This window comes from Blennius ocellaris (genome assembly GCF_963422515.1).
Source record: "Blennius ocellaris genome assembly, chromosome: 17".
NCBI lineage: Eukaryota > Metazoa > Chordata > Actinopteri > Blenniiformes > Blenniidae > Blennius > Blennius ocellaris.
Window position 1 is genome coordinate 7,869,994 of NC_137666.1, and position 23,732 is coordinate 7,893,725.

Below are 23,732 nucleotides of genomic sequence, written 5' to 3' on the forward strand. Positions count from 1 at the left end.
GATGAGTTTTCACACCTTCTGTTATCTCCCACACTCATTCTATTCATCCATCCTGGAATCAGGACTGAGAGCACCGTTGGGATTGTTATGCAGAGTGCTCTCTGCATTGCACAGACTCCTACATATGTACATCAGTTTCACTCCAGCCAGGGAGGGGTTAATGACTCTACACCTGTCCTATCACCTGTTTCAGAGCTCTCAGCCAATCGGAGGAGGGAGGGTAACTTCTCACCCTTATAAAATAAATCTGGGCCCAGTCCAGGCAGAATCACAACACCTGACTCATTTATGTGTCACTACTGCTCCAGTGAAGAGTTACAATCATAGAAAACCTGTTCGGGCTTACTTCGACTGGAGACATGACCAAAGAGACTGAGTGAGTATGAAGGAGTTATCTTTCTATATGCATTTGTGTTTTTCATATTATTATGGCTAAGAAAGTTTTTTTTGTGTTTGTTTTTTAAGTGCGTTTTCATCTTCCACCTCAAAAACATGTGGGAATAGTTTTAGTGTAATACAGTAAATGCATATAAGGTTCCTGTTGGGGGAGAGGCTTAAACCCTCCCCTCTTTCATTTTTGCAATGGGACCCCCATGTGAAAAATCCCTGCTATTAAAAGGGGGTGTTTAACAGGAGAAATCGATATGGATAGTTTTAAGGAGCACACACACACAGACACACACACCACATCGGGTCTGCAGTTGTTGTGGGTATATTTGGGCCTGTGTTGTCACCAACCTAGGGGCCACATCGCACAAAGGGACACCGGGAAATGAGAATCTCCTCTTGAGGTGTTAGACAGACACAGAAAGCAATGACAGCATGTAATGCATTGAATTACATAATGGTGAAACCCAATACGCGAAGCCCACTCTCCCAACTCTCTGTGTCTGCGTAGAAACAAATGCTCTCAGCTGCTTTTAGTGGGAATCTGGAATAAAAAAAATTTCTGTTGCTCTTGAGGTGTTCAAAGGTGTGCGAGAGATTTTTTTCTTTCAGGATTTCTTATCAAGCTAAAAAATATGTTTCTGAATGAATGTCAACAAGTTAAATTGCACAGTTTTAATGTACAAATGCATTTTCTGTGGTACTTCAATGATATAAAGTGTTGTGCTAATCCTTGTGAGAACTCTTTTCCCTCAGCTTTGGTTCTGCTGTGGCTGTGAACGCCTGTGGTCTTTACCTTCTGTCAGCACATTTGATTAGCTGTTTATCCAGGCTAAACTACATCTATTTGTTCATTAGCTACTTAAAACAAACTGAAAGCGGGATGTTTACTATTCAATGTTACCGTGAGTCTTTCCAAACAAATCCAAACCTCACAATCTCAAGCTGGGTTTTTTTTTTTTTTTTCCTGAATGAAATGGAAAAATAAAGCTCACTTTAGTGACAGTTGTGGGTTTCAGTTTACTAAGAAAAGTCAAGTAATTTGTTTTGAGATCTCTGCAAATACAAGAGTTTATACAGGGTTCAAGAACGCGGTTTCTTCTTCTTTCGCAACACTAGAAACCACAAAACATTATATGTGTATATGTGCATGTCTATGGGAGGCTTCTGACACCAGTGCTTCAGAGAGATGTTACTCAGCTCTGCGGTTTTGCAATCGAAACCTTTCCATGCTGTGGGGCGAGTATCTGCAGTGCTCTGAGGCTCAGGTCCTGCAGTACCGAAAGCTTAAACTTAGTGCTGCTTTGAAAGTAAAGTTTATTAAACCATTATTCATGATGTCATACAAACAATCCTATGCCTGTGTTTGCTTTTTTCCGTTTTGTTTTAACAGTTTATTTTAAGTTGCTTGTCACTTTAAATTTGATCATTTCTCCTGAACACTTTATTGTTATTTCTACTGTTAGGACTCTGGGACTGGTCTGTCAGAGTGAAAGCTTCAACTATAACCTTTACTCAAACTACTTGATGGACTCCTGGTCCTGCCTGGACAGCTCTGTCCCCGAGCCGAATCACACCAAAACCAGACTCCACCCAGGAGACGACCTGGCTGCCCTAACGGTGCTTTATGAACAGTGCAAGGTAGATCATGTTGGAATAATGCTTACAAAGTACTTATCAAAGCAAACTAAATTCCAGATTTTCTTTTAAAGTTTATACCCTGTTCACATTTTTCTCTTTTTGTGTATTTTTTTTTTTTTTTTTTTTAGAGCCAAAGGGAGCATAAACTTGCTTCCTTCAATCGCACTGGCAACTTGTACAAACCAACAGAGAGGTAAGCCTGTCATGACAACTTTTAGGGTGACTTGAGGGAAATTTATTTGTTGAACAAACAGTTCCAATTTTTTAGTGTTTTGAAAATTTTCTGCACTTCGAGAGTAAAATTTGTGCACATAAAATTCATAGCAATCTTTTTTTTTTTTTTATCATTTTCCTCGATAAGTCATAAGGGATGAGACGAATGAATAAATACTTGGATATTTTTATTTTTGTTTCCTTGCTTTACTTCCTCATCATCACTACCTTGTTGAGTTCAACAACAGGAAGATTTTTCATTTTTCCTTATTCTCCCTCCACCTCTTGTTAGGTGAAAGGCCATTGTCGGGGTGTAATGTTGTCCCCTCAAACATTTTAGTAGAGAAACTCAAACACAGAGAAAAAACAAGATGGATTAGGAAACAAATAGTTCCCACCCAGAGTGGTCATGTCTTTCTGTGTGCATTGAGGTGCTTTTACTGATTGTCGGAAATTTGCAAAAGGCTTCTGTTACAGTTGAAAGACACAGCACAATCAGCCACTTTGAGGTTGTTTGTTTTCCTGCTCTGGTGATACCTGATTCATGAAGATGTTCTCTTGTAATAAATGTTCCCTCACTTCCCCATCCTTTTAGGAGTCTGGCCAACACCGAGACGTCGTCCAATCTCATGAAGATTCTTCCTGAGACGATCGCCACCAATAATCATCAGGATGTTTTGTTATCAAAGCAATCCATGTCCCTGCCCCCCACCTCTGACTCATATGCTACTCTGACCAGTGTGGTCCAAGACCCTTTTGACAAGCCAGAACTCAGCAGTATCTTCGACCTGCTGCAGAAGTGGCCAGACACTGGCACTTTCCCAGACCCCAGCACAGAGGTAAGCTGAGTGTCATTGTTTGAAAGTTGAGTCCCGTTTCCTGAGCAGCTAGTCTGCCTTTGAGCCTCTCCCTTTTCCTGCACTAATCCATATCCTTGTTTGGATGTCAGACTCTCCCCTACAGTGATCCATTCCCTGAAAACACATCCAGCTCTGTCTACTCGGGCTCCTACACTAACTCCCCACCAGAGAGAACCAGGAGTGAGTTCCAGTTTTCCCTCGGAGCTCCTGCGGCGTCGTGCTGCAGGTCAGAGCTGCCCATGGTGTACCTGAACAAGGGCCAATTCTACCCAATCAGTCTCCAAGGCGTGGACAGCAGTGCCTGCCTCACTGCCACCAAAGTCAAAGTGAGTCATCTTTACAAAGTGACCCCCCCCCCAATTTTTTTTGCAAGAAAAGAGGGATTACTGTTGAATCTTTTCCTTCACGCTTTTTTCTTTTCCTGCACCCATTAATGTAACAATCCTTTGCGTGCCACCAAACCAACCCTTCCCAAATACGTGTCCGTCCCTCCCTTGGAACCAGCTCCTTCAGTGACTAATTCTGTGTTGACACCCTGCATGCTGGGCTGGCACCTTTCAAAATGACACTGTCCTGCCCTGCGTAATTTATTCCTCTGGCAATGTAATGAGGCCAGAGAGCAGAAGAGCTCAACTCGACTGCATTTGTCTAATGTGACACAAGCTGAGTGGGTAGAGTCAAAGGAAAGGGCAGGGAGGAGGTGGTTAGCAGCCCTTTGTCAAACGAATCAGAGGATAAGAATATAGACAAACACGTGCCGACTCCCAGCAAATAACCGATGACACTATTGCAGAAAAGAAGGATTTGGAGTGATGAATGAAACTGACGATCTTTAAAAAACAACAAAAAAAAGAGTTTCTCATTCTTGGAAAGCCAGTCAGGTGTATAGATTTAGTTACACAACTGGACCTAACTACTTGTTTTTCTGTTGCTCTCCTTCAGACGGTGGTGATGGCTGTGTTTGAGAATGACAAGACCCCAGAACAGCAACTCCGCTTCTGGAATCACTGGCATGGACGTCAGCCGACCGTCAAGCAAAGGGTCATTGACATTGGTATGTTCCCCGCTCAGAACAATAAATCCATGCAACATACCTGTTCTAATGCACACCAAAGATAGAATAAAATGCTGTTTGGATCACTGAGAGATCAATCATTGAGACCAACATTAACATTATATAATTAGAAACCAAAAAAACCTTTTGATGAACGAAAAAAAAATGAAATCACCTTTGGTTTTGTGTTATTGATTTTTTCTCTCTCTCTTTCTCTCTCTCTTTTGAATAGCGGACTACAAAGAAGTGTTCAGTGGCATCAGCAACATAGAAGAGGTTGCCTTCAATGCTCTGTCTTTTGTGTGGAACCCGAATGAAGAGGCCAAGGTAACTTTTTATACAGAGACATTTGCACACATATAGCTCTCATATGAGAAAGCTCAGACTTTTATGTAACACCCTGTTGTAAGGCAACTTTCTAAAGGACAAAATGCAAAACTTTTGAAGGAAAAATAGAGAAAAGGTACAAAAGGTAGGTGGAAAGAGAAGGAGTGGCAGCAGAAGCAGGAATCCCAGAAATGTGTTTTGCCTGGAGGCTCTTGTCACTACAGCAAGCAAAAGTCACAAACAACTGAAGCGAGGTGGCCTAAAGTTGCTGGGGTGGGGCCACTGAACCTGCTGGGGATGGAGAGAAGCAAAAAGAGGGGGGGGGTCTCTGATAGGGAAGTTGAAAGGAAAAGCAGAAAGGGAAGCAGTGTTTTCAGTTTTTAAATATTTTGACTTCTATGGGCCCATCCATTAATTTGTCATTGCTGTAACACATTAACAAAATATTAACAGTCAATGCCCAGATTACAAATTCAAGACTGATTTGTACTCTTTCTAATTCCTCCAGGTATTCATTGGCATCAACTCCCTGAGCACCGACTTCTCTGCTCAAAAAGGAGTTAAAGGTCTGCCTCTCAACCTCCAGATCGACACATACGACATCAGTTCAGGAAACAATCAGCTGATACACAGAGCCGCCTGCCAGATCAAGATTTTCTGCGATAAGGTACATCACTATACCTGATTCAAATTATGACCCGGGCAACCGCGTTGAATCATTTCATGAAGTCCAAGTTGTTTATATGTCCCTTTGTGCATTTAGGGTGCAGAGAGAAAAATGCGAGATGAGGACAGGAAGAGATCCAAGAGGAGGGGAAAGGACACACATGATGCCAACAGTGAGTACTACAAATAAGAGAGATACTCCCAAATACATTATCTAACTGTGATCAATCTAACAGCATGTACCTTCCCACTTTGCTTCTAGACAAGAAGTCCTTATTGAATAGCTCTCTCACCAACGAATTTACCCTCTTGCAAGCTGTGGATGACCACATGACCCAGCCAGTCTTTTTCATCCCAGACACGCACCTCTCCGGCATACAGCGCATGGTAGGTCCCCTTTTACCTGTGCTCCTCTCCTCTCATTTCTCATGAATCATCTTTCTGACCTATGTATCCCTGCAGGCAATAGGATAGGCACGAGCGAGGCAGGAAAAAAGTGTGGGAAAGTATGTGGTGGGAAAAGTGGGCTGGGAACCCGGGGGTTGATTGACTGCAGCGAAAGTGAGGCAAAACACAGCCTTGAGATCAAATGAGTTAATTGGAGTCGAAACCAGGCACAAGTGCAAGCCTCTGCAGCTACTGACACTGGGATTAGTTTATAGGGGCTCACACGAAAACATCAACGCTCACACCTGGCGCAATAGGACTCACACCTGATACACAGCGTGCCACCATCCTGTTCTCCATTTTCAATCAGACACTCTCGTGTCAACAACACAGTGGGAGTGCTGTTCAGACATGCCAGTTTTCCCACACCACCGAGTATGAGGGGTATGTGTGAGAATGAATGGCAACGAGTCATTTGCTTGAGAAACCAAGGAGAACAACCTATAACCCAGTGAGTAAAAAGTGAGCTTTGCATCACTCTTTGTATTTGAGTGATAAAGGCAGAAAGCGTCATTGATTGGATGGCACGATTAAGCGCAGGATGGTCCTATCTGTGTCTTTACATCAGTGTACACGCTTATGTGGCTCACTAAGAGGTTATGGGAAATGCTGTCTTGTGTTGATAACATTCCTTCTTCTGTTTTGACCGACAGTGGTGGGAAGTGGCACGTTCGGCATTGTCTTCGTAATGTTGTGTCTAATCAGATTTTCTGCTCATCATATCTGTTTCTGTGTCTTTAGGTCATTCCAACGGACGATGGCGAAACCAGGAGTTCTCTGAAGAGGCTGTATCAGGACAGAGACCAGAGCAACTCCCCACCCAACAAACAAGCTCGCAGAGAAGACCCCCAAAGAGGTACATAGAAAAGTACACTGCTGTAATAATTTCATCTATAAAAAGACAATGATTTTATGTTCTCTTTGAGGCTAAATGTTTTTTGTTTCCCCCCTACATTTTTAGTTCTGCTGTATGTAAGGACAGGCTCTGAAGAGGTGTTCGATGCACTCATGCTCAGCTCGCCAACACTCTCCGGCCTACGAGAGGCTGTAAGTGTCACCTGATTCCTTCAAATGCATTCTCGAGATATTGAACGTGATTAGTGGGGATCAACAGTATCTTCACCTCTCGTTTTGCAGTTGTTGTTTTTTTTTTAGTACATCTGCAGTCTCTTGTCCCTGTAGTATCGTATTTCTCTAAGCAGATCGTGCTAACTGTCATCTTGTATTCCTTTCCTTCCTCAGATTTCAGAAAAGTATGGTATGCAAAAAGACACCATTGGGAAAATCTACAAAAAATGCAAGAGAGGGTGAGTTTCCTATTGTTTTTTTTGGCATGTCTTCCACATTGTCGTTGTACAAGCGGCTTTACACATGTTGAATGGAAGAAACCCATGTGACACAGACAGTGCAAAGAAAATCAGCACTTAGTTGGTGGTTTTAATCTCATTCTCCTCTAAGGAAGCGCAGGTTGACAGACCGGGTAGGTAGGTTGGTTGGCCCAGCCTACAGGAATGTTTTAATTGCAGCTCCTCCAAAAGAAAGATACGACTGAAAGAGGATGAAAAGATTTCATAAGTCCTGCAGCTGAGTCACTGGTGATTGTTGTGCTGATTTACATTTTCATAGCCTCGTCACTTCAGGACATCAGGAAGCGGCGCTGAAAGAGATCCCTCACATGATAAAAGGCTTCTGAAAAGCTTGCCACTATGTTGGTAACTGCAACATAAGAGCAGTCGCAGACAGTAATAACTTGTGCTTAATAAAGTTTTGATGAGTTAATGAGAGCTGTGATTAATTAGGTTGCATGGGAAAAACAGCTTCTCTCCACTGTAAAATTTAATCAAATAACACCAGGCGCTTCAACTGACAAAGATCTACAAGTAATATAATTTGGTGTTTTATTAACTGTTTTATTTCAAAAAGGAGAAGGAAATCAGTAGCATGATGAAGTTTTCAGATCAATGATGTCTTGTGTCACCTCCTAATAACAAGGGTGATCACAACGACTTTCTTGAAACCTCTCGGCTGATTCCGAAACACCTTTAGTGATTTTCCTTCCTGCTATCTGTGCAGAAGGAGCAGCCAAGCCAACAGGTTTGGTTACATTCTCCCCGCAGTTTCCTCCCTCCTCTTTTGCTCTTGTCTTCAATCAGCCCTGTCCCTGTAGGCAGAATGCATGACTCTGTGGTTGGTTCAGTCATTAAAGACTTTAAGACCTAACGGTTGATGTTAGTGTTGGAAAGAAGAAAACAGTGACGTGATTTATTGCTCTTGTAGATGAGGGTGACCTACCGGCCCCATGTTTTTTACCTGAGGACTTTCCCTCAAAACCAGTGGTGTGCTACACAAAGAAATCTAATCAAGAGCACAACTCATCCAGATGTAATTTGCATATTTTGTGATGTCGCCTATGACCAGGTTGCTGCTGTTGAACTTGTCACACAGGTACTTGAACCTTTTTTTTTCTTTTTTTTCTGTCCCCATCTTACCCTCAGGATCTTCGTCAATATGGATGACAACATCATTGAGCACTACACCAACCTTTCAGCCTTCCTCATCGATGTGTCCGAGGTTCCCTCTGGTCAGTTCCAGGTCACTCTCATTGAAGTATGAGAATGTGCCAGTCGCCTGCCCCTCTGAAGGATGGACCCATACAGCTGCCATGTTGATCTGTAAAAGCACTGCCTGATGGGAGTCAAAGTAAGCTACCAATTGATCAAGACAAGACAAAGACGCCACTGAATGGACATCTCCTGTTTTTCCTCATTTCTATTGTAAATACAATCTTTATCTGTTCTTAAGCTTTTGTCAGAATAATTAAATTGTCTGTAAATATTTATTGTAAATAGATTTTAATATAACAGTGTTTTTTGTTTTCCAAAATATCCATGCGCATGTTGCAATCAATTGTTTTTTTTTTTTACAATTTTTTTATATATTTCAAATTTTCAAACATCTTTTTTTTAAGAAAAGTTGCTGTTTTAGTTGCTTTTAGTGTACTCATCATTTCTTCTACAATGGTGCATTTTCTTACCCTCAATATACTAATCCTGTTTTTTTTTAACTGCCAAAAGTATATTCTTTTAGGTTCCTCTTAGTTTCATGACTAAAATATCCCAAGTGCTGGGTTAAATTCAGAGCCTATAGTCAGACATTTCCACCCATAAAACCACACAAAATGTAGTATTGGCCATCATTTTTGCCCAAAGCTGTGGACATTTCCTGACTGCGGGGTGTAACCACAGAGCTTTGCAAGAAACCAGTTCAAGCCCTCTAAAACCTGAAACCAACTAGGGGACTTTGAATAGTATGCATGTGTAAAAAAAAATTAACAAAAACTTTCGCATTTCAAAGCAAATCTGTAACCTGTACTACTCAAATGTTGTTTTGTATGAAAATGAATAAAATACATTTAATAATATATGTTGAGTGTGTTTCAGTTATTATGCACACAGAGCTTATTGGAGATATGGATGTTGAGATGCTTCTTCTGTATGGGTGTGCATGACGCAGATTTACAAGTAGGTAAAGTGCAAATTGGGAAATGTTAATTCGCCTCTCATTTTCCTGCACAGATTTTTTTTTTTTAAACATGTTTTTGTAAATCTTTGCATATTCGATCCCATCTTCCCCTCTCTCTCTCTTCCAGTTTGAGGGCTTCCAGAGTGGTAGCATATGCATGTTGAAGTGTTGATACTCACTAGAAAGAGCTCTGCCCCCCCCCTGTTTGGTGACACAGACGGGGAGAAGCACAGATTCACTCTGTCCTAGATAAACCATCGACATCCATCAGCATGTCAACGGGAGGCACACACACAGCGAGGCAGAGAGGCACGGACGCAGACAGACGAGGGAGCAGCAGTAGTAAATAAACAGGAGGACAAGAAGACGGAGAGAGAGAGAGAGAGAGAGGAGGCAGAGAGCACTGAGAGGCGAGAAGCAAAAAAAAAAAAGGAGGGAGTGAGAATAATCACTAGGTGGTTACACCATCTGCTGCCAAAGGGAGAAACATGTTAGCAATTCAGACGAGAGCAGGCGGGCAGCCTGCGATCTGCAGTGAGACACATGCAAACCCCTCCTGAATGGTAAGTCACTGGGACGACGGGCTGTGTCTGGTTGTGCTTGCAATGCGTTCAGAATGTGCGTGCATGAGGGGAAGTGTCTGGATGGTATTACATTTATTTTTTTCCCCCCCACTTCATCTCCAGTGTCTAGAAATGCTTGTCTGCAGATGTTCCCATACATCTCAACTTCTCAGGCACCTCGCATTTATAGCATCATAGTAGCAGGTGGATTTCAGTAAAGCAGCAAGTGCATCCATCAGTGTCATGCAATTCATTTTTGTAGGGTGGGAAAAGCTCAAATTATTTGAAAAAACAACAACAACAACAACCCCCAAACAAACAAGAAACTCTGCTACTGAATACAATATTCAGACGAGGATAAAGACAGTGAAAGTGGTGGTGTATTAAACCATAATTAATTATCTTGGTGAGGATTTTACAATGCTGACATGTTGACAGTCCTCTCCAAACAAACCGACAGTTGAATTGGACCTGTGATCATCTTGTCTGTCATCTATTCTCTTTCCTGTCTGCTGGTAAAGTAGCAAAGCAGGAAATAACCTTTAAATAAAGATGACACATGACTACAGGTATGTGTTTACCAAACTGCGCTTTACTCACTTTCAATTTATCAACATCCAGACGCGCAATCTCATGGAAAATTCTTTCACTGGATTGTGTTTTCAGTCTGTAGTGCTCTGGTGTCTATTCTTAGATGCTCTGAGAGTGAAAATCAAAATTAAAGATCAAACCAAGGAGGTTCAGCAGCTTAATGTCATCAACTCATTGGTGACATTTTCAGATAATATTCCTTCAATAAATATTGCCTGGGTTATGTTTTCACGTACATTCAGGATCATTATCCTCCTGCAATTTATATCAAGTTATGACCTTCACACTGCAGTAAAAACAAACACAGGCTATGTTTGGCTTTGCACTTTTTCCCTTTACAGAATATGACTTTATAAGCAACATTTTGAATGCTTTGGGCTGCTTTCACAATGTCTGACTTCTATTTTCTGAAAACCATTTGAAATCGAGAATGCATTCATGTGGTGATGGAGGAGAATCTATAGAGCCCAAAAACCTCACACTTTGTATATTTATTTTTATATTCATAAAATACGTCTCATGAATGCATTTAATATGTGGTTTTAGTAACTATTGTAATTAATAACAATATACAGATGTTTTGTTGAAATCTCATTATATTGCAGTTGTTACAACTTAGCTCAGTTTGAGAATCTGTTTATTAATGTGTGAGGTGATAAAAAAAAAGATGTGGACTGGATAAATAAATATTTATTTGTTTGGATTTTAAATATAATGAAATATTTTCTTCAATTTAACAAGATCATAATAAAAATTAATCAGTTTTGTTTTAGTATTTATTGTTTTGCAGGATTGTTTCTGCATATTTCATCATCATGCATAAAGGGAGTTTTAATTGTGAAACAGCTTCAAGTTAGTAGTGGCTCTAATATCTCTACCTGCTTCATCATTATGATACGAAGTGTGTCAGGTCTGTTTCCAAACATTTGATTGTATACAGGCCAAGTTCATATTATTGACGTGACATAGTACTTGTTATGAGTGATGGAGAAAGCTGCAGTTCATCCACAGTTTAAAGCTTTAGCAATCTGTGTCAGCAAATAAGGTGGATATCGTCCAGAATTACAACCTTTTAAGCACAAATGTCCTCCTTCCCACGGGGCTGTCATCATAATATCCCTGCTGAGGGTGTTTGTTTGACACAGACGTGTATTGATTTTGGCTGCTTGGGTGTCTACGTGAGTCACACACGTACTCGGGTTGTCTCCTCTCTGTCTCCGAGGACATTCGTTCTTTCCCTCCCGCAGCCTGAGACACTGGAGATGGACTCACTCTGCATTTAAACGCAGGCCTGATATAATTACGAACCCAACAGAAATTCCCCAAGGTCACAGCCGGCTGTATGCTGCCAGACATCCCGCTTCAAACTCGCATACATGCACAGCTGGAGCCAACAAAAGGTTTTGCATATGGAGACGTCAAACTAGGTGATGAAAACAGCTACACACGCTGGCACATTGAGACCGGCCAGGTTAGTGTATCCTAGCAACAGACACAGGAACCAGCCGTTCATTTTTTTTCCCCCCATGTCCAGCTCAGGAGCAGCGAAGCCAAACCCTCCCCGCGTCGCTCTGACACTCGTCTGCTCCACCTCACACCTCGGTCATATCTCTCCCTCTGTTGTTCACCCAGTTTCACCTGCAAAGCAATGCCTATCTCACCCTAAATATCTCTGTCTCTCAGACAGGCAACATGACGAGTCTGCAGCTGAAGGGGAGGAGAGTTTTGAGGAAGAGGTATTGTATGAGTGCTTTTATTGAGATCAGGACTTTTTGTCATTTTGATTGATTTACTGATTTCTTTATTTTCATTGTTAAAGCCAATGAATAGGGACAGATACTTATGAGGGCTGCAGAGATGTCATGTTCACTACTATATATATATACATTAAGTATATTTATTACAGTATTTACAGTTGGTATCAGATTAACATCATAAATGTAGATTTCTCTGCAAAATGAAAGTTTTTTTTTAATTATTTTTTCCAAGACTATATGGCTTAAGTTTAAGCTCTTTATCAGTTGAGAGTGGAGACTGAATTTAGATGACTAAAAATCGTTGAGCTTACACATTGATGCCACTGAGAATTCTGTTTTCTTATTTTTTTTTAGAATGGATGCACCCATTTCTGTGAAGGCCCATTACGTCAATGTCTGACCAACGAGCAGCATTTCTCTCTCTCTCTCTCTCTGTCTCTGGAATAACCAACACTGACATCAGTCATCTGGTAGAAAAATACTGACAGCACAATCACTACAGGTCCTGTTTTATTTTCACAGGTCAATGACAAGCTGTATGTCTTAAGGAAAATCAGGGTTGTAACCCCAATGATGCACACTCCAGCCTCCATGGTGATGGGGATCGTCTTTGCCCCTTTGGGATTGGTTCTCGTCTTCACTGCCGCAATCACCCCTCAGTGGCGAGAAGGACAGGCTCGTCTGAGCGTCGGAGGGCCCGGGTCTCTTCTCCGTGCAGGAACAAAAGGTCAGGGGATGGGTGCCAGGTCTGGCTCAGTGGAGGCGTTGCTCCTGGTACGATCAGATGGTCTCTGGGAGAGCTGCCTACAGGTGGAGCACTCTGAGCTGAAGCAATGCTGGCCTGTAGCCGGTCCGTACCAGAAAGACCCGCGGGTGCGTCTGGCACAGGGCTTAGTGCTCACCTCCTTGTTCCTGTGTGGCAGTGGTATCGTTCTCGCTTGCATCGGGGTCCGCTGTTGGACGGATCTGCCTCTCAGAGGAGTAGCAGCCTCTGGGGGTCTCCTGGTGGTGATGGCGGGGTTGTTAAGTCTGACGGCTTTAGGTGTGTACACACACAATCTCAGAGGACTCGGGATGGATGTGGGTCAAAGGATCAGCAACCCCAGGTTCCCCCAGCTCAGCCTGCATCCGGCAGGCTCGCTCTACTTCGGCTGGCTGGGCTCATGTTTACAGGTCCTGGGGGGCAGCGCCTTGCTGTTCAGCTTCAAGCGACCCAGATGCCCCACCTGCCCAGCCCGTCCTGAGCTCCCCGTCTGTCCCGCCTGCAACTCGTGCCCAGAAATCACCAACAAGACGGACATGGACGTGTATGAAATCAGCTGCTAGGAGCTAAAGCTTCAGACTTTGAAAACTTGAAAAAGACATGAACAAATGTCTACATGAGGGTTAACTTTTAAAAACAAATTTCAATCTGCCAACTACAGAATTAAATGACTGCCAACTATGAGTTAGTTGAATTGTAAAGTCTAAAGAAAGTTTGGTCAAATGGATGTAGCACCGAATGAAAACAAATTTTTCTGTGTGTAAATACACAAGAAAGTAATAATATTGAAGAAGAGAGATTGAAGTTCCCGCTGCCTTTAACTGCCACTTGTAGTGAAAAGAGTATCGCTTTATAATGCCTTTTACATTACAGCCATGCGTTTGTACTGTTAAAAAAACACATTTTATTCTGTGTCTGAACAAAACTGTGAAATGTATAATGTTTGTTTGAAAATAGTTAAAACACACTGCAACTTCATCACATAGTTTATTTCTAGTTTTTGGAAAAAAGTTGAAGGTACCTGAAAATTGCACTAAATAATTAGATATAACATTCCTACTACTTTGTAAGGGTGGTTTGTTAGAGTACATCAAACAATCCTACACTCTTTTATCCTCGCCTTAAATAAATACACACTATATCAGTTATTGAACAATAAAAAAGGACCACTTTAAAATCTGATGTGTGAAATATTATTTCAAATTATCTGCTACTTTCTTAGCCAGTTTATCTTGTCAATTTTTTGTATGATACTTTCAGTAATAAAAAAAAAAAAAAACTGGATCTGATGAATGTAATATTACTGTGTGGAACTTCAAATCTTCAAATATGTACAGAGGTGAATGTATTACAAGATTCTGTTGTTTTCTTGTAAATTGTTGATGTAAAAATGTTGTGTGCTCATACTCTGTGGTGCTTAATGCAATGAATAAAGCAATTGAGTGATATGCTGCTGTGTGCTGAACATATGTACAGCATTTAAGAAAGACATTTATGAAAGGAGAAGTTGTTAGTTTAACTGAAAACATCAGCATCATTAAATAGAACTTCTCAGAATAATATCACAATTAGGCTTGTTTTTTGTTTTTTTGTTCTCTGTGTCATGGACACAGAGCTCATCTATCTGCATGTGTACATATTTACAAGCAAATTGCTGATAAATTCTATTTTGAGTGTTGAGACATAATTCAAATTCATTGTCTTGGCATACAAAGGTCAGAGGCATAAAGATCTCAACCAACACCCACGTACAAGGCTTGTCAAATCCAGTGAATCAACACAAAGAGCAGGATTAGGTAAAGAGGTACTAGATGTGATCATGACCTGACTAGAAACTGAACATTTCTGCAGGTCGAGTTTGCAGTAAGATGCACATCGAGGGCAAACAAATATATATGTGTCAAGAACAAGAAAATACACAAATTTGAAGTTGAGGTCTGGAATTGCTAATAAATAAAGCCTGGGGAAAGAAAATGTCTTGATACAAGAAAGAAAAATGTCCAGTGGAATATGTACTTCATGAAAGGCAATTAGATTTAAAAAAATAAATAAAACATTATGTTTTTTTGTTTTTGTTTTATGAATCTTAATATACGGTAACATTAAAAAATCATTGAAATGAGACAAAAATAATTATGCAATCTTCTCAAAGATGGTACCAGTCACTCAACACAGACTGTAGAAGTAACCCACAGAATAGTGTCTGACGACTGCCCAGTAGTAGAGTCAACCTGATGCACAAGTATAGAAACTTTACCCTCTTGCTTTATCTACAAACAATAAGCACTTATACATATCACCATAATTTCATTAACATCACATTTCATATACATTTCTTGATTATAGATGTGTATTTATAATCAAACCAGCAGAAAAGTTTCAAATTCCAGGTTCAAAGCCTAATAATTGTCACATACACACACAATATCTCCAATCTGGAATACACCACTGCAACCACCAAGCCAAAAGCAAAAATTCCAATACTAAGAATTCAAAATTCAAATCTTAACACATAACACTGGCTTGGCTTGAAAAATGAATTAGCTTATAAGGCACAATTTCAAAGTCAAGCATCATATGTTTTTTTTTCTACAAACAAATGTGTATTGTTAATTCTTCCCAATAACCACACAATAGGTTATATTGTTGAATGCTGAGCATTGTTTACTGGTAATGACCGAACGTGCAGGCAATCTATGCAAGGTTTGCATATTCTCCCTCTGCTTCAGTGGTTTTCTAAAATCATCTCGTAAATGGTGACAGTGTGTGAGTTTGGTTTTCGGTCTCTCAATGTTTGCTCCGTGATGTAATGTGTCATGGTGCACATTTTCTGTCTTGTCTGTTTCCTGTTTTAGTTTGAAGTCTTGTACTGTCTCTCAATTCAATCTCCTTCACTTCTCCACCTCGTGTCTGATCGCTGCTCATTGCGCTGATGTCTTTCACCTGTTCCTAAGTGTGTGATCGTCTGCACTTGGTGGCCGCACCATAAGTTGGGTGTCAGTTCTGTGTCTTGTTGTCAATTCGTCTGTATCTCTGGGATGTCGTTTCTCGCAACTTCTCTGTTTTCTCTGTATGTTTCTCTCTTAAATGAGGAGAGCTTATCTCTGACATTTTGTCCCTCCTCCGTCTGTGACATAATGTGATGTTTATCCTCCACTGACACTGTGTTTCTGTAGGACATTCCAGCTTCCTGGAACTTTAGTTACTTGACATGATTAGAAGTAAACTTCTAACCAAAATGATTCAAAATGGTCAAATTCCACTGAGGTTTTGAAAGCTGCAAAATAATCTGGTTTGAAAAAAGAAACAAACTGGGTGTTTAAAAAAAAAAAATGGAATCAGTAAAATGGCCTTCAGACTTAAAAAAAAAAAAAGTCTTGACGTGACTGACACATTCTCAACCAGATAACCTCTACTTCAGCAATCCTTGTCAGCTTTTCTTTCCGTCACCATGGTCTCTGAGTTTAAATGCAGCTAGAACATCACGACACATCTCAGCGATCACCACGCTCCCTCTTTATTGAGCCAGTGAAGCTTACAGTGAAATGGAATGCGGCCACAGCAAATGTCTCAGCTCCCAAGGAGCCCTCACTTGTCTCGCTGCATTCATGGCAAACATGAGTGACATGAACAACAACCTTGAGCTGTCACACAGCTCAGTTGTATGGTTCATACACGCAGGTGATGTGTGCTCCACTGGAAGAAGAAACCGGCAGAAAGAACAGATCCTCCGGCAACAGGATCCCGAATTTGGACGTTCTGTGCAAAATCTCTCAAATGTACCTCTTTTAAGGTCTAGTCCATAAACAAATACATACGGTATTCATGATGTATTTACATATCACATTTCAAGAGGCCTGACTTTACTGTACATGACAAAGTTTCGTCAAATTCCAAGAATAGTTCAACTCAGCATTTCCACGAAAATACCAAGACGTCAGAATTCATACATGCTGCCTTCAACTTGTCACATTGCTGTTGTAAACGTATCTAAAATGGTTTCCTATTGCAAAAAAAAAAAGGTTTCTCTGCGCTGATGCATTTAGCTGATTATTCATTTCGTGACTTGAACTAACCGTTCACGTGAAAGTCTGCAGAAGAGAAGGCAGAACATGCCTTACAAAAAAAAACAGCAATTCATTTGTCTGATTTCTGTGAAGGTTGAGCAGGAGATTCGGTTCCAATGTGGCTTTCAAATGTAAAAATAGCTGTCTGAACCGTCACCGCTCTCAGCCATTTCACTCAACTGTTGATTTATCGACTCCTGCAGCGATCCGAGAGACAGCTCCAGGTCTGGGCAGGATTCTGTGTTCGGGGACACCTGTGGGGCCACATGAGACGGCTCTGCGTCAACTAACTGCTCCCCATCGCTCAGCCTTAGTCTGTATGTGCTTTCTGGTTCTGCCGCGGCTGTTTCCTTAGCTACAGTTTCCAAGGCAACCTCCTCGGTGGGTGTGTCCTGCGGCGCCGCAACGTGCGCCGCTTTGGAGGCCTTGAGTGCGGCCAGTCTCTCGATCTCTTGAACCAGTTCCTCATTGCTCTCCTTCCACTGGCGGTACCGGGAGGCTGTCAGATGGGACTCGTCCAGGAGCTTGTTGATCTGCTGCAGCTCGGCTTCTTTGGCCTGCGGAGTGAAGAAAACCCGTTCAGCGCGCACGCCGACTGAGAGTTGTGAATCTGTGCAGACGTGTCCACATTCAGCAGCAAGAAAGTTTACATGATTTGTCTCATCACTACTGAAATCAGCTAATCTTCAAATGAGTGAATCTGATTCATCCATCATCATTTAATCGCATTTGTTTGTTCAAGTGAACGAAAAGGTAACTTGGTTAGTTACGTAAAACACTTCAACCACTTCTTTTAGCACAAAGACTTTCTTTTAAATCTAAAGACAAAGGCATGACAGATAACACACAATGAAAACAGTCAATTAGTAGTTCCAAATACATATTTCCAAAACATTTACACGCAAGTTGTTGACACACACAAAAAAGCATGTCATTTGCATAAGACAGTATGTAAATTATTGATTCAAACAAACCAAATGTAAAATATCAAAGTATTGGGGTATTCATTAGTCCAGAGGATTTTCAAGAAACCCAGTGGGAAACCGTTCTATTTTTGAGAACTCCTTCAGTCATTAAAATGTGAATGTTTGTGATTTTCATCAGTTTCAAACTTTCTAAGATTTGTTTATTTATCAACGACATATACTGTATGTATAGTAATCAAAATATGTATATATTTGTGACCTTAAAACATAAAAAATAAGGGCTTGATCCACACCTTCAGAGTACTTTGCAGAGCCCGGAGTGTGTGCGCCTTCTCATTAATGACGGGGTTCTTGTTGCGGCGAATGAACGATTTTCTGAAGTGGTCGTGCGTAAACGGCTGCTCATGACCGATCAGGGAGACTCCCCCTTCTTTTAGGTTGTTCAACATCATCCCCATCTCATCAACCGGGCCGCCGCCTCCACATTGGAAAAAGAAGGAGAAAAAGCAGAAAAGCAAAATAAATATTGAGGCGCCGACATGCAGAAGGTAAATACAAAACAGGAAAGTGATGTTTGATGGTCATTTTGTTGTTATGGGCCATTTATTTGCTGACGGCTCGATAAAATGAGAAGATAAGTGCCTGTCATCATGGTTCATATTCCTGCTGCTACAAGATCCATCCAAACATTATTGAAACATCTATCACAGGGACTCAGCATCCTGTTGATAAAAAATGTACCGATAACAGCAATTATTCATTGACATGACATTGAGAAAGTCAGCGAAAAAACATCACAGGACTTGAAAGAGGGAGATGTATCTAAATCCACACCTATTCCTTTGCTGCCCTCTGTTGATGGACTCAGTAATGGCACCTTGTTGGTTTTCCCCTTGGGGCGAGGCAGCGTGTTGGACTGTACCTTCTGAGACACAGAATGAACGGCACCACATGTAATTAACGGTTAGACAAACAGTGTGAGTGAGCTCGTATTTATGTGAGTTTGTGTAACTGACCTTGTTTCTCCTGCGGGGCGACGGAGACAATTCGCTCTCTGATTCGGTTTCGCTGTAACATTCTGTTAAAATACCAACACACAAGGCAAATGAATGACTTTACCTGCAGTTTGTGGTACTCTCCATTTTGCAGACATTTGTATCTAGGGTACTGGTATCCATAACAACAGCATGTATTATCACAGGGATACTAGATAATCTGTTTTATTGACATAATCATAACCACGATTACGAGACTGCACGATCCAAATGAGTGGCTGCCTCTGCAGGAGAATCTAAATGGTGTGCTTCATCCAGCATTTTGAAAAATATCCTGAATGTGCATGGGTGCAAAATAATCCAGCTGAAAGATTTTTGTTGCTGTCTTCCCCACCTTCTTCACTATCTGGGTCTTTGTAGAACTTCTTGTGCTTTTGTATGGCTGCAATCAGAGAGTTGAGCCACCTGGAGGAAACAGGATGACAGGCAAAGTCAATAAAAGTAAACAAAAATGACGAAAAAAGATGTAAATACAATAAGATCATTGACACAAGTATATGTTTTTGCTATTGCACCGTTTTGGATGACAATGACATATTATTTCCTGAAGCATGAGCCCGACTCCAAAAAAGCAAACTGTAGGGGGCAGTGCAGACACGTATGAGTTTCCACTCAAAATGTGAATGAACATTATAAGGTTCGAGCTGATGCACCAAAAAGCACTGTCTAATGACATAATTCCAAAATTTTAGATTCGACTTTGTTATTTGATATTTATAAACTACATGTCAATCACCTTACCTGCCCATGTCGCTGACATTATCAGCAGCAAAGATGAAGTTGTGAAATTTGTGGTGGCACATTTGGAAGACACTGGGGGGTGAAAAAAATGCAAGTATATATATCATACAGATGCACACTTAAAAATGTATTTAAAAGATATAGGATAGGAGTTTAAATTGGTTATAGCACAAATTTAATATTGTAAAAATTGGTCGTACCAAAGGCAAAGAATAGTGATCATTTGTTTCATGACATGAAGATAAAATGATGCAGTTGGACCTGCTACTTCTTGGATAGTTTGTATTGTCTGATATGTTTGTGTCTATGTCCTGTATTTATTACAATTCAAATAATTCAAATCCAGTTTCTCTCCTCATCTGTGAGTGTTTATCAGACTCCACGGAGTTCAGAGATATAGAACCATTTTCATGAGAGATACAAAAAAAGGGCTTCATTTTTTCAGTTTCCAACATCATGCATGCTTCATGTTACAAAAAAACAAAAACAGTCCCTGCACTGTGCACAGACACAATACAGCCCTTGTTTCAAACTAACTGCATAAAATAACTTTTCATCATCACCATATCTATTATCATTTCCCCAAACAGCAAGGCCAGACATATTCCTGGACAGACAGCTCAAAAGTTCATTATCAGTTTCAGTCTTACTATTTTCTTTTGTGCTCTCCGGCGCTCTCGATGTTATAGCTGGATATATTGACCAGACCCCCCGCCTTGTCATCCTGTATGAACCAGAATTAAAAGAAGACAGAAGGACATGAAACATAAATATTCCATTTGGCATAATTTTATGACAGTTGCAAAAAAAAAGATTGTATTAAAAAAAGATTTCACTTATATAAAAACCTTATGCTTCAAAATACTCTTTTATTAAAGCTATACTCATAAAAGGCCACAAACTGCATGGAGAGAGCAGAGGATGGATGCAGAGGGTCATGATGAGAGGTGAAGTGAGGTGGGAAACATTACTCCAAAATATGTATTCCAGTGGAAGTAAAAGTACAGTTGGTATAAAAGTACTTGATAAAAACTACAGAATATATTCTAGTAAAAATTTGCATTATTTTGTATGTATTGGTTACTTTTAACAGTAGTGTGGTTTTAGCTTTTTTGGGGGGAAGTAACAACCAATAATTTAATAATGGACAATAATGTCATGTAATAACTTATTTCATGACTGAAATAATTTGTTTTGTTGTGTGTTATTGTGAAGCATTTTGTGATTTTCATCTGTGGTCTGTAAATTAAATGTACTTAATATACATTAGCAAATCCTTTCAAAGTGTAATAACTATAACTAATAATGTAATAATATATAAGCAGGTTCTGCATTTCTTGGAAATAAATCGTTTTTGTAGGTTTTGTGAAGTTTGGTAATCAAAACTTGACATAGTGGATGGTATAATCAATCATTTCATTGATTAAGGATACACACACACACACACACACACACACACACACACACACACACACACACACACACACACACACACACACACACACACACACGTATGTATGTATGTATGTATGTTATACATATATAAAAATATATAAAAAGTAAACTATAGAGTAAAAGTATTTGTAATTAGTTACTTCCATCCTAACCAAAAAAATGTTGCTTATTTGTAGCAAGTTATATCACCATAGCAACAGCATTTTTTCGCATATCACATATTCCTAAAATCATGCAGCTTAACTTGTAATCAAGTGAGACATAAAAGCAGGTTTTTCATGAAGCTGTTGTGCCCACCTGTTGGCTGGTGTACCAGTAGAGGGAAGGCCCTTTGAGCACGAACCAGAAGCGCTGCCACTTCTGGGCAATGAAGACGCTGCTCTCCTTTCTTTTCTTCCACAGCCAGCCGTCACAGTCGGGATGATCCAGCTCACGGCAGGACACGCGGCGCCGACTTAGAGCTGTTGTCATTCCTGAGAGGGAAGAAGATAGAAGAAGAAAGAGGAGCACGATATTTAAATGACAGTTTGGATTAGCGGGCACGTATATGAAAAGCAAATGAGGATGTATTACCAAGCTAAGTGGGTTCATACTTATTTATGACAAACATCATTTTTGAATTGTTGTAATTTTCCCAGCTGAGGCTGAACTTGCTCTGTGCCTCTTTCTCTCACTTTGAGCAGGCGAATGGAGGCCAGATGTATCTGATTTGCTGGAGGACAAAACACTGGTCGTGGTGACCTGATCCCATTTCCTCTCCTCTTGTTTCTTATTCAGAAGTTTAGTTTAGGTTCTTTCTTCTTTTTTTTGCTTGAAAAAGGTATTTCTGCTTGTGAATCTCTTTTATGATGCAGTGTTAGTCTGAACTAAGCAAGTGCCGCAACCTTTTCAAAAATAAATTTCATCCATCAAGATTTATTTAACTCAGGATTACAAAGTACTGGAACCAAGCCCAGTTGACTTCGGCTACAGGCAGGGTACACCCTGGATAGATCTCCAGTCCAGTTTCATCATTTAGTGAAATGAATATCCAGACTTATGCTGACTTCCCTTCAAAATTCAAAACACCAGGGAAAAATAAATAGATCAAACTTTGTTTGTTGTTCTGGTTTCATATAAACAGTGAAACAGGGAACTTTAGTTCAACTGCTATAGGTTGACCTTATCTCACTCTCCATACTTTCACAAATCATCCTTACATGTCACTGTACAAAACTCTTACCTTTAGTGGAACTCTTTTTCGTCTCCTTATTTGCCTGAAGAAGATATTAAGACACACATTTAAAATTAATTTCCAATCACCATTAAAGTATTTGATAGGGAAAACCCTTCTCTTCCTCTCACCATGTGTCCCACCATTTCAGGGCAGGAACTGACGCTTGTTCTTTCTTGGCCAAACAATCCAGGTGAAGGACTTCTGGGTGAGGGCGACCGGTCTCTTATAAATCCTGGAGAGAGCCGTGCTCCGTCCAAACTCCCAAAGTGCCCTTAGACAAACACAAGTGAAGGTGTAGATCCTAAATAAACCTGCAACTGACCACAGCAGTCCGACTGTAATCCTGAATCAACAGTCTGTGGCGATATGCCACAATCATCGTTTTATTACATGATACCCATTGAGGTGGCAAATCCTGTTACATTTTATAATTTCATATCTCATTAACATTGAATGTACTCCTACAACATGTTTCAACATTATGAATACTACCATTTAATGAAAAACATCTCAAAAGTTATGTATTTAGGCATGTGAAAATGTCTGCACATCCCAATCCCATGGGAAACACTGCCCCCTCTGGTTTCCAGACAAATAGCATGCTGTCTGAATTCTATAATGCCTTTCTTCAAACAGCCTCACTGTGGTAAATGTAAACCAAGCATGTAGACAGTGTCAACAACTCTTTTCAGTTACATTCACATGATTTTCTTTTCACATGTTGTGTTTGCAGTTGTTAAAAGATGTTTATGCCACTGAGACGACCTTGCTTTAAAGACCGAACCGTCCACTTCTATCAAAACAACAGCTATAGCACACTGGAGATGTGGGAACACAATAAAGCTTCCCTACCTGAGGCTGACAGAGGTGACAGCCTCTCCAGTTGGTTTTGGTAGGAAGTCAGAGTCAGACCTCCCTCCTGCTCCTTGTCAGGGGATAGCTCTGATTCTTCCTGTCCTATAGGCTGCTGTTGTGCCTCTGGCCCTTGTACAGCACGCCTTTAACACAAATATAGAAATGACAATCAAAGAAGTTCACCTATGGTTTGCCTAGGTGCTTCTGAGAGATAAGAACTTGTAAAATGTGACAATGAAAGTCTGAACATCAAAACACATCGTGATTAAAAAGCATAGAGGGAATTTATTAACTCAGGATGCCTAAATGATGTGAACAAACAGCACCAGTGGTCATTCTAATTTCTTTTGCACACTTATCATCCTTAACCTGTAATTTTAATTAAGCACTACAATAAACCCCAAGTACACACACGTCAGCTGGTACAGTTTGTCTTTTAATAGCAATGTTGGAGGTTTGATCCTCTCATCTTGTTTTGTCCATGTCTGACTGCCAAGTGTCCTTAGACGAGATGTTGAACCTGAGATTTCCAATGGAGATCAATAGCCTTGCATTGGAGCCCTTGACACAGATGTTTGCATGAATGTTTTGAGACACTTTGAGAATGCTGAGTCGGTGAAAATGCA

General features: G+C 40.5%; 3 protein-coding genes across 3 annotated transcripts in view; 2 read left to right on the plus strand and 1 right to left on the minus strand.

The window, feature by feature from the left end:
• Positions 1–269: 269 nt before the first annotated feature.
• grhl3 (grainyhead-like transcription factor 3) lies at positions 270–8,989 on the plus strand. The gene is made up of 14 exons (XM_080512303.1): positions 270–376; positions 1,854–2,028; positions 2,157–2,221; positions 2,837–3,080; positions 3,191–3,427; positions 4,044–4,155; positions 4,388–4,482; positions 4,991–5,149; positions 5,246–5,321; positions 5,411–5,535; positions 6,337–6,451; positions 6,557–6,642; positions 6,838–6,902; positions 8,091–8,989. The coding sequence occupies exons 1-14, from the start codon at positions 360–362 to the stop codon at positions 8,206–8,208; spliced, it is 1,689 nt and encodes a 562-aa protein (XP_080368429.1). The 5' UTR covers positions 270–359; the 3' UTR covers positions 8,209–8,989.
• A 3,609-nt stretch (positions 8,990–12,598) lies between these two features.
• cldn23l (claudin 23-like) lies at positions 12,599–13,354 on the plus strand (the record flags this gene model as incomplete). Its single annotated transcript, XM_080513313.1, has 1 exon — positions 12,599–13,354. One exon carries the CDS (start codon positions 12,599–12,601, stop codon positions 13,352–13,354), a length of 756 nt encoding a protein of 251 aa, XP_080369439.1.
• A 2,933-nt stretch (positions 13,355–16,287) lies between these two features.
• Positions 16,288–23,732, minus strand: part of cnksr1 (connector enhancer of kinase suppressor of Ras 1) — a 30,352-nt gene continuing 22,907 nt past the window's right edge. The window contains exons 11-21 of the mRNA XM_080512745.1: positions 23,104–23,249; positions 22,380–22,522; positions 22,258–22,291; positions 21,333–21,508; positions 20,231–20,304; positions 19,581–19,652; positions 19,174–19,244; positions 18,801–18,862; positions 18,619–18,709; positions 18,078–18,262; positions 16,288–17,415 (exon numbers count right to left, since the gene is read on the minus strand). Of these exons, the coding sequence (XP_080368871.1) occupies positions 16,984–17,415; positions 18,078–18,262; positions 18,619–18,709; positions 18,801–18,862; positions 19,174–19,244; positions 19,581–19,652; positions 20,231–20,304; positions 21,333–21,508; positions 22,258–22,291; positions 22,380–22,522; positions 23,104–23,249 (1,486 nt within the window). The 3' untranslated portion in view covers positions 16,288–16,983. The remainder of the gene's footprint in view (positions 17,416–18,077; positions 18,263–18,618; positions 18,710–18,800; positions 18,863–19,173; positions 19,245–19,580; positions 19,653–20,230; positions 20,305–21,332; positions 21,509–22,257; positions 22,292–22,379; positions 22,523–23,103; positions 23,250–23,732) is intronic.

Excerpts from the sequence above, each read along its gene's own strand:
- grhl3 (XM_080512303.1), top strand. Across the intron at positions 4,156-4,387 it reads GCAAAGGGTCATTGACATTG|CGGACTACAAAGAAGTGTTC; the intron begins GTATGTTCCCCG and ends TCTTTTGAATAG. Across the intron at positions 4,483-4,990 it reads ACCCGAATGAAGAGGCCAAG|GTATTCATTGGCATCAACTC; the intron begins GTAACTTTTTAT and ends TAATTCCTCCAG.